This window comes from Idiotropiscis lumnitzeri, chromosome 20 (genome assembly GCF_059441095.1).
Source record: "Idiotropiscis lumnitzeri isolate Australia: NSW breed Sydney's pygmy pipehorse chromosome 20, RoL_Ilum_1.0, whole genome shotgun sequence".
Taxonomy (NCBI): domain Eukaryota; kingdom Metazoa; phylum Chordata; class Actinopteri; order Syngnathiformes; family Syngnathidae; genus Idiotropiscis; species Idiotropiscis lumnitzeri.
Genome location: NC_142410.1, coordinates 10588205 through 10598664, shown reverse-complemented (window position 1 = coordinate 10598664; position 10460 = coordinate 10588205). Strand labels below are relative to the sequence as shown.

Below are 10460 nucleotides of genomic sequence, written 5' to 3'. Positions count from 1 at the left end.
TAATGTAAAAATAATTTGTGGCCACACATTAGGTGAAACAATAAAAAAAAATGACAAAATTGTCATTTGTGTGATTAATATCTCCATGTGGACGTCTGGGTAAGCAAACAGTAATAATGTCCTCTACCGTATTGAATCTAGTGAAGCTGAGCTCAATTTGCTCACCTAATTGTGATGTTATTGATGTTTATTTATATTATTCGGTACGCATTATATCTGCTTTGTGGTGACAAATTGGTATTTCCTGGCATGTTATTAATGTTTATTTATATTATTCGGTACGCATCATATCTGCTTTGTGGTGACAAATTGGTATTTCCTGGGCACGTTATACCCAATTTGCCATATTTTATGAACATCCTATAGTGTCAATGTGGCCATTTTTACACTCCGTGTCATGTTTTGGGCTACGTCCCCTCTTGAAGTGCGTTTGCATTTTGTTGTTGACAAAAATGACTCTTTGCGTTATAGAAAATATTGGAAAACAATCTTTCAAGACAAAGTAAGTCCAATTTATTATCTTTGCTTGGAGGTCAGATAGTCAGTTTCCTTCAACATTGACATTCAACATGAATATTGCATCTTTATTTCTATCGGTCGATCCGGCTAGCTAGCCATTTAGCTATCTCTCTAGCTAGCTAGCTAGCCTTATTGATCTCTCTCGCTCTTTCTCTCTGTTTGTATATGAATGTGTATACCTCCAGCTCTGTATTGAGCTCATTGTCGTTTGCTCTCTGTCACTATGTTTCTATCAATCAATTCTGTATTGCTCTCCTCTTTCTATCACAATTGATAGCTAACCCTCTATTTCTCTATTAATCATTTTCTGTGTCTCTGTCTCTAATTCTAATATATCCTCTCTTGATTATTGATCTCTCGCTAGCCGAGCTAGCTAGCTTGCACGCTCTTTATCTTCTATCTCTCTATATCTATTTATATCTACCTCTCTATCTATCAATCTCTTATTGATCCCACTCTTTGCCTGTTTGTAAAAGTTTCCATTACAGTTTCTTACAGCATCCCACCCAGCGACAATTGAATTTGCCATAATTACTTAAATAAAGCATGGGCATGACTGCAGAGCCCAACGTGGTCGTCATGGAAACCGGAACTGCGATCGTGCATCTGAAGACCCGTTCATCCGACATCAGGTAGAGGCCAAAGAGGAAGAGAACCACCGGAGGAACGTAGGTGATGGCCGCTAACACCAAGTTGCTGGTGAGAATGTGAATGGCTCTCTGCTTCTGCGGGTGGACGCCTTTGCTGCTCTTGCCTGACGTGTTCAGCGCGTGCAGGATGAATGCGTTGCAGATGCCGATGATCACTATGGCGGTAATGAAGAACGATGTGGGAAACAAGGTGAAGTACAACTCGTGGAAGGATAAGTAAAGCCCGCCTGTGATCAAGGTCACAATCCAGACCGTGAGCACCCCTACCGCCCTTGGAGTCAAACTCTTCATCCTGCGGTAGAAAATGGGGTGAACCACAGCCACGTAGAAATCCAAACAGATGCATGCCATCAGGAGCGGTCGCCCGCTCATGTTCAAAGAGTACATCCCATTGGCGAAGGCTTCCACCATCCGGATATTATATTTGGCCTCATTTATAATGGTAATTGGTAGGAAGAGTAAGAAGCTAGTGTCCATGGATGACAAGTTCAACACAAACAGATTAAAGGATGTTAAAGTACCTTCGGTTCTGTAGGCCTTGAAAATATCCCATATAATAATCAAACTTGCGGGAAGTCCCGTCGCACAGCAAACTGCCGAACAAATCCAGCTGATATACAGCCCGGTCTCCATGCCGACGCAATAATCCAAAATGGGTACGTCCCCGTAACCTGGAAGGCTCGAGGAATTGTTGGCCATCCTCAACCTATTCTGCACAATAATCTTTCCTATCCTCTATACAGGGATCTCGTACCCTCCAAGTGGCCAATATAACAACAATTTGCAAATTCCTGGCTGGTTCCGCCAAGCGCAGCACGTATTTATGGAAACGAGCAAGAGAGCTGAGGCATTTGTGATGATAACAAAACAAATGCACCGGAGGTGTTTACAATGACACGGCTCGCTTCATTTCAATCTTATTTGGGAGCGTTTCCACGCAGTCAGAACCACGTACAGCAGAGAGATCCATAATGTCCAGTGGACTTCCACCTGGCTGGACTGGATCTTTATCAAGTGCGATTGTCCGGAAAGCCCCCCGAGTCTGAGCTATATTTATACATCACTCGTTTAGACAGGTAAGACAACTGAGAACAGTTTGTCATTCACAATTTATTTTACTTATAATTGACTTTTATTTGACAAGGTCACACCTAAAATGTCTATAAAGAGGCGTTCTATAGAGACACATTTGTTTGTCACCCTAGGTCCCACTTCCCCTGGAATTGTTTCTCTCTTTCAAAACAAAACAAAATGCCCCACTACCTTGAAAAGGCAGGTTTTCAAGTGGAATCCGGCAAGACTTGTCGTTCAAGTCCAAGTTAAGTTGTCTTCTCAAATTCTCAAGTCTAACTTGAGTCTTTGACTTTCGAGACTTACATCGTGTACTGATGGCGGATGTGTCCGATCAACCTAGAGCGTCACATTGAATGCCTTACAGACCCAGTGGGTCTGTTAAGTGACAGGAAGTACTGGGTCTGAGAGGTGTTTCTGGATCTCAGACTGTCCTGAGGTCAGGTCCAGGTTGTCCGGCAGCGAGGGGTAACGCAGAGAGGTGGACGTCAGCGGGTTTGCAGAATGTGGCCGTTCTGCGGTTGAACTGTGATGAGTTTCCGTTTGGAGGGTGCCGCTGGACGGCAACTCCTGAGACTTCTCTGGGAATTTCATATCTGAGTGGGTGGAAGTCTAGAGTAAGACAGATGAAAAAAAGTATGAAACACTGCACTGGTGGAAGGCATTTCCTTAATCACAAAACCGACGAAGAATCAGTTACTGTACAGTTACATTACTTTTGTAACCTCTGAAAAATTTTGGATTTGAACGGTTCCTGTTAACTATACCGGACTGGGTGCAGGGCTGTCAATCTGCAAGGAGGCAATGGGGTACATTGCATGCAGCACCGGCGTCCCGCTGCCATACAGGCCCGTCGAGTCAGTCGGGAGTGTCCGAGACGACACGGTGCTGTAGGCCGGAGGGACGGGAGCAATCTGGCGCTGTAGAAGCTGGAGGATGACATTGATGTCAGCCGTCATGCGGGTCTCCAATCTAGGAAAGTAAAAGATGCATAAAGCAACGGACCGCCTACGCCACGGATGATCAAATTTCGCTCAACATAAGGACATGAAATATTAAGTTTATTTCCCCTGGCAGATCAAGTTATTACAATTTCTTGCCTCCGGGTTCTTGAGCTCACCTGTTTAGCTGTGAATGTAAAACTTCCAGTCGAGACTCAAGCTCACTGGGCCGCTCTTCAATGAAGGGTGGTGGATGGTACGAGTTGCGGACCGAAGATGATCGCCAGGCCCGACTCGAGAGCTGTTGAGATCGTCGGTCTGCCCAGTAGTGCAACATTTCTGGCACATTTAAAGATGACGCTGCGGACATTGGAAATTTGACAATCGGATCTTCTTCCATTTGACTCTTAGGGCACTTCTTGGAGTCACGTCTCAAGTCACATAACTTGATTTGAGACATACAAAATGTAGACAGCCATACCTTGACGACTGTGATCCAACACTGTTTCCCTACCCAGCGAATTGCCACTCGGGGGTAGCAGCTGCACGTCAGCAGGAGCGTACTCCCGTCTGCGTTCTTCGGTGGGGTAAAACTCTACTTTGGCACCCTGAGCAAGAGGTTTTGTCAAATCCTCGCTGGACTGGGAATATGGGGAACTGCAGCTGCAGCTGTCTTCGCATTGGGCTGTGTGTGGGGAGCAGCGATGTCTGCAGGACTGAAGAGGATAGGAATCCTCATGATCCATTCCGTCTGTTTTAGGACAATGCAAGATGAAGTCTTTATGGTTCTGTTAAACGCAGCGGATTGAGAAATCTCACCTGGTCTGATTCTGCAGTCCAGAGAGTGGATTTTGTGCCTTGACTTGTGGTGGTAATCGCTGTCGTCGCCTGAATCGTCAGTTAATATCGGCCCCACTTGATCTGCCTGATAGACAGTACAACTCTGTTGTAGTGGTCTTGCACTCCAAAACTGCCACAGATCCAGCGCAGTTTTTTCAAACCTACATCTCTGAGGTCGAATGTCACATCCAGGTTCCTCCAGAAGTTGTCTGCAAAACCGGGGTACATATCCAGAACCTCCAGCAGGTCATCTCTCAGAATCCGGTGCAGGTCACAGTAAGTGATTGTGAGCACATCCGAACTGGACTTCCCAGGCTCATCATAACGGTGGGTCAGCTCACCAAAGATGTCATCCTTCTCTGGAAGAGAGGTTTTCATAAATTAGGATAGAATCCTAATGTGTGTCGTGTTTCTCACAAATGGCTACACTTTACCAAGTATGGCAACCACCACATCATCCCTGATGACCTGGATGGAACCCCGCGTGATGAAGAAGAGCGAGTCAAGGATGTCGCCACAGTGGATGAGGGTGTCGCCCGGAGGTGCGTGGACCGTCTTGAACCTCATGGTCAAGGCTCGCAGGCAGGCCTGGCTGCCTCCTCGGAAGGCCTTGCACGTCTGTAGCAGAGATCGGTTCAAGTGCAAACAGATGTCGGCTTGCAAGGATTCTGGGAAGCCCTTCAACACCTGCGGAGGAGAAGATGGCTGTGAGGGAGATTTCCACACCCCTCAGGGGGTCAAGTGTTTCCAGGACCAGAAGCAAACAACGTAAAGCAATATTGTGTTACAATGTAAAAACTTACAGCGTTCATGTCGATGCCATTTGTGTAGGACCACGCATGTTGAAAGTATTCCTCCAGTCGCTGGCGCAGGCTGACGGGGATTTGGTGGAAGCGAATGAACTCTTTGACACGTAGCATCTGGGTATGGTAGCGAGTCGTACCAGAGTACAGCCGTTGGATGATGGCCGAGACGTTCCCGAATATGCTGGCATACATAAGAGCTGAAAGGGAGGAAGCAAGACAAAATAAGTGAGTCGGTTTTTAATTGGTTCTTTTGAATAGCGCTGCCCAAGCTTAATTTTTCCTGCCGCATTAAAAAAAATGGATTTACTCACAGCCAATGACCATGACACAGATGGAGAAGATCTTCTCCGAGTTTGTGTTGGGAGAGACATTCCCAAACCCAACGCTTGTCAGACTGCTTAAGGTAAAGTACAGGGCGGTCACGTATTTGTCTTTGACGGACGGACCGGAGCTGGAGTCGTTGTCGTTGTACGTCTTGCCAAGTTGCTCGGCCAGATTGTCTAGCCAACCGGTCTCCGTGTAGGGCCTCTCCACGAAGCCGATAGCGTACCAGATGCAGGCGAGCCAGTGGGCGATCAGCACAAAAGTGCACATGAGCAGGAAGAGAACGGCTGCGCCGTACTCGGAATAGCGGTCCAGTTTTCTCGCCACACGGACCAACCGCAGCAAGCGAGCCGTTTTGAGCAGACTTGTTAAGGTCGCCATCTGTGGAAGTAAGAAACAGATGCTCAGGGAAGAGCAGAGGAGAATTGACTTTTTGATTGGTTGTATACAAATACTTCAATAATAATCGTGCTTGTTTTCAGATCAAAGCAGTGAAATTGGTTGGGAATCAAGTCTTGTGTGGTGCTGGTCTTACCTCATCAGAGCCAGACCTAAAAATGAGAAGGTCAAAGGGGATTGCCGCAAACAGATCAATAGGAAACCACCCTTTGATATAATGCTTGGCAATCCGTCCGGGCTGCGTCACCACCTCGTCGTTGTGGTCCACGTAGGTGGTGCGCAGATTGATGACGATGTCCACGATGAACAGCACGTCCACCATCAGGTCGGCCACGTTGAGCGGGTTGCACGTGTAGCCGCAGATCCTCTGACGCACGTCGCCGTGCTCGTCCAAGAGGAACGTCGCCGAGTAGGGGGTGAACACCACCGTGTAGAGCACCAGGAGGAGAATGATCCAGTCCCAGAAGGCTTTGAAGGGGCTGTAATGGAGCAAGATCCACCACGTTGTCTCTGGGACTTGGAGTTTATGTTCCGGCAGCACATCAGACTCCAGGGAAAGAACCTGAAGTTGAAAAATATATCTGTTCTTTTGACTTTATAATGGAGCAATTACAAAATCAGGAATCTCCGAATGACAAAGCGCATACTAGTAGATGGACCTTAAACTGGATACCAAGGATCTCAAATAAAACTGACAATGAAACGGCGACAACAAGACGGAATTTCACCAAACACTATTAACACAATCCAAAGATTCACAAAAGTTGAATCGAGGTAAACTGAACTCGGTTGTTGAATTTCAACTGGTTGATGAAGTCTTCAACAACCATGACGAGTCCAGTTACCTCCATTCAACTTTCTGGGCTCACTAAATAGAAACCTTTAGAGACTGAGTTCTGTCTTGTCCAACGTAGCATTCTTTGATTCTGTCACTACGATGCATCGTGAAAGTAAAGCCGGTGCTACTCAGTGAAGGAACACCAAAGTTCTTCTCAGATCCATCGTGTACAAAACAGTTGGATGAAGGACATCCTGGAGCGAGGACTCTGGTTGGACGCCAATTGGGGAAGTCTTCTCTTTGATCTCGTCTGAAGCTTATTTTCCGCAGCAACCTTTCAGTGCCTAAGAGCTCCGGTAGCAGCCAGCGTTCCAGCGAGCCAGTGATGCAGAATGCTGAGCCCCTGGGCAGCAAACTCAATTGAACTTCGGCTCAATCAAATGTTGCTATTGTTTGTCAACCAGAAGGAAAAACGGACAGCCACCGAACAAACTACTGATTTTTCCACGCGCAGTCCAATTAACAGCAGTCATGAGCATCGTACTTTTCAAAGGTAATAGAGAACACGAGTAACCTGAACCGGGACATTCCAGTGACTCCTCAATCCTACCTGGGTGACCTTCTCTGTGACGTTCGGAGAGCGATCTTTCACCTTGGAGGGGCTGAGACGTTCCATCCTGGGAGCCGGGGGAGATCGGCATTCAGGACCCCTGTCGGCGGGTCCCCCGCACTTCATCGGGTCCAATTCGGACATCTAAGGAAAGATGAGTACGCTTCCCATCAACAATTTTACATGAAAGGTTCAAGGATCAAATATACCTGATTTGAATATGTGGAATCTCAATCCTTCTTTTTCACTCCAAGAATCAAACGCCCGTGTATGCATTCAGGAATATCCCCTCGTCCCTTTCATGGTTCCGTAGTTCTGAGACTGGATGCAAATGTCAGTGTCGGACCCTCCCCTCTGGCACGGGCTGGAACGGGTGGCACGCAGCTCGCATGTCTTCGTCAACACTGGAAAACCGATCGATGCCACGTTGCGGCGCCAGTGGAAGTGAGGGGAAAATCAATGGCGGTCATTGGTAAACACAGAAATAAAGCCGGAGGGCGCTTACAACCGACTTCCTCTGTTGACATGTTACATCGCGTTCTTGTATGGATTCTCAACTGAAAATTTGAACGCAGTTCAGAATTGGGGGACACCAACATTTTTGAAAAACGAAGATCATGGTCGGTCTGGCTTTTTATGAGATATCTTATGAGTTTCTTTGCTTTTTTTGGCGCAACCCTACAACCGGATAAACGGGTTTAAATAATATTGCTGATGAAATCCTTCGTTACATTTTAGTTAAAAGGAAAAAAAAATATTTTGGAATGAATTTTACAACCGCAAGTTACAACTGCAATTTACACAATCAGTTTCCCCGTTTTGAAATTTCATTGATCAGTCCAACTATCGTCCGATTTCCGAATGGCCCGTAACGTACAGAACGCGTTCAATATGTTGCATATGCATACCACTAATGCGTTTTCTTATTGACTGCAGTGTTGACACAATAATAATGCTGCGAGCGGGGAAGTGATCCATGACATTGGTCCTTCAGTTTTGACCTTCATTGTTACATTTTCAAGTGTCTCCCTCTTCATTATTGGAGTTGTTTTACTGGTTCGTATGCCAAAGTAGTCCGAATAGTCATCATTGAGCAACAAAATAAAATTACAAACACACAGAGGCGCATCATTTATTTAAAAACATGATTTCATGATTGAACAAAAGTTTATGTAATATGGCAGATTCGGCAGCATAAAGTTGACAAAGGTTGCCGCTCAACTGTTCAATGGTTTTTATTTACAAAAAAAAAAAAAAAAAAAAGCAGCATCCCTCCAGAAATCCTCTCAGCTTTGAGCCTGGATATTGTCCCAAATGCGAACCACATCCGGACAGTCACTAAGGGCTTCGATAAGCGCCGAAGCCGCCTCCAGCTGCTCCTGGTCCAGAGGCGAGAGGTTCCCGGGAACAAACTCGGAGTCTGACGACGTCACCTTCATTCCCAGCTCTTCCAGAGACGCCCGCACCTTCCGCAGATCCGCATTGTCGCAGATAAACTGGGGGGAAAAAAATGACTGTTAGCGTATGGTAATTGTTTTAATAATACTGGCTCTAAATTTGGATTTAAAAAAAATTGTGACAAAGTCTGACATCCAAATGATGTGATGAACAAAGGTGCATTTGTTTGTGTCATACGCGCAGGAGGGGCGCCTCATCCTCCTCGTCCTCCGTTTCTTGGACGTCCTCTGCTCCAGCCTCTATGGCCAGCTCCAGCGCTCGCTCTGATGTGACGTTGTGACCGGGAGCCACCACCACGCCCTTCTTGCTGAAGTTATAGCGAGCACCCTCTGAGAACATCCCCCTGTGGACGGACACATCATCACACCTGGTTGAGGCAGGTACCCGTTGTGCAATTTGTTATTCGTTCGGATTTACACTGCAATTCTGTTTTTGGGTTATTCCAGTCGGACAAAAGTAGTGCTTTGGTGACATCCGTAGGCAATTTAAAAGTTTTTTAGCTTGATGTCTACTACTCAGACACTAACAAACACACACACACAAAAAATAGGGATTAACTCAGAACTAGGCAGTTGGACCTTCTGTGTAAATCCTTTCTCAGTGTGACATTCAGATAAATTTGTTGGCTGGGAAATCAGGGAGGAAAAAAATCAAAAAGGAAGCCTGCCTAACCCGTTTTTACTGAGGATACGTCGGACATCCTGCTGGCTGCGGCTGCTGTTATCGGTCAGCACTTCAATGAGCAGAAGGCATCCACCTGGTCCCCGAGCTTCAAACATGTGCTGTGATGCTGGCTTGGATTTTTCCTGTGAATGGAGCACACAGAAAATTATTTATCATGCATTATTGTGTGATTACAGGCCCACAGCGAATTGACAAATAAATGCTATTGCCAGCTCTTGCCCATGAACCGAATGAGGACAAATGTGTAGGAAATGTACATTGGAAATGAATGAATGGAATTGAATTATGACCCACGATTTTGAACGCACCGCATTCTTGATGGCAATCTCGATGGATGCTTTTGGTACGTTCTTATTCCTGCACTGCACCAGGAGTTGGGCTAAATTGACGTTCATATCTGGATTGGGTCCACCCTCTGCAAAGAGCAAGGATTGCTCAGATTTGAAAAAATTAAAAAATCATTTTTTTAATGCTCACCTTTCACGGCCAGCTTGATCATCATGGTAAACTTGGCTATCATTCGCCCCCTCGCTTCATCTTTTGGACCTTTAATATGTTTGACTTTGGACCACTTGTTGTGACCCGCGCACAAGGCGGGGCTCAAGTGCACACCTCGGACAGGAGGACTCCGCCAAAGTTGCCCAATGGGTCGCAGGTCCCGGATCGCCTCCAGCAACATCCGCCCAGCCATGCCCTTCACAAACGCCACACGGTTATGAGCAACAACACTCACATGGCGCTAAAACTTCGACCTACTACGCTGGCAGTCTGAGATCCTTCGGATAAAGTTTGCATACTAAATTAATAACGTAAGACTGCCTAGTGTTGGAAATCTTGCAAGCTTAGACAACGTGACAAAGTCCTTGTTGTGACCGGTCACTTCCGGATTGTGATGACGCGGTTAAGCGTCCACTGCCATTCTTTCGTAGTATCTACTTGGAGAGTGTATTATTTTCATTTATTATTTACATTTATATAGCTTTAAATGTTGTGAATACGGACCTACGCTAACACACCAAATGAAAAAATATTTATCATAGACAGCACGCGAATGTCACGTACTTCCTGCTTCTCCACCAATTAGCAGCCACTTGCTCTCTTGTCGGATGTATGGTGCTTTCAAAGACCTGCGTCGTTCGGGAGAATTGGCTTTCTGAATTTCATACATTATTAAATCAGTGTAACCGTATTCTTTTTGTGAACTTGTCTTTATACATTTACAACAATTTTAATATATTATCTTTTTTATATCTTTTGAATGGGATAATTACGCCATTTTAAATTATAATCAGCTATATTGAACAGTTGGGCGACAACTTTTTTTTTCTGCCTTCGTAATATATGTGTTGTAAAGTTTGATTTTGATTTCAAAGGTCTCAT

At 45.6% G+C, this 10460-nt stretch overlaps 3 protein-coding genes across 4 annotated transcripts; all 3 read right to left on the bottom strand.

Moving 5' to 3' along the window:
- Nucleotides 1–1001: 1001 nt before the first annotated feature.
- LOC148317664 (N-arachidonyl glycine receptor-like) lies at nt 1002–1868 on the bottom strand. The gene has a single exon (XM_088285248.1). The coding sequence runs from the start codon at nt 1866–1868 to the stop codon at nt 1002–1004; it is 867 nt and encodes a 288-aa protein (XP_088141374.1).
- A 459-nt stretch (nt 1869–2327) lies between these two features.
- kcnh6b (potassium voltage-gated channel, subfamily H (eag-related), member 6b) lies at nt 2328–7258 on the bottom strand. 2 transcript variants are annotated; one of them, XM_088283714.1, is made up of 12 exons: nt 7148–7258; nt 6939–7082; nt 5687–6112; nt 5139–5532; nt 4825–5024; nt 4456–4708; nt 4187–4380; nt 4001–4106; nt 3663–3932; nt 3361–3541; nt 3008–3212; nt 2328–2852 (listed from the first exon to the last, which is right to left on the bottom strand). In XM_088283714.1, exons 2-12 carry the CDS (start codon nt 7080–7082, stop codon nt 2622–2624), a joined length of 2604 nt encoding a protein of 867 aa, XP_088139840.1. In that variant the 5' UTR covers nt 7148–7258; the 3' UTR covers nt 2328–2621. The 2 variants fall into 2 exon arrangements, with proteins under 2 accessions (XP_088139840.1, XP_088139841.1); XM_088283715.1 differs by having other exon boundaries at nt 6939–7101; nt 7148–7229.
- A 798-nt stretch (nt 7259–8056) lies between these two features.
- On the bottom strand, nt 8057–10150 carry taco1 (translational activator of mitochondrially encoded cytochrome c oxidase I). Its single transcript, XM_088283716.1, has 5 exons — nt 9558–10150; nt 9389–9495; nt 9069–9202; nt 8574–8739; nt 8057–8434 (listed from the first exon to the last, which is right to left on the bottom strand). Exons 1-5 carry the CDS (start codon nt 9769–9771, stop codon nt 8225–8227), a joined length of 831 nt encoding a protein of 276 aa, XP_088139842.1. The 5' UTR covers nt 9772–10150; the 3' UTR covers nt 8057–8224.
- Nucleotides 10151–10460: the final 310 nt, after the last annotated feature.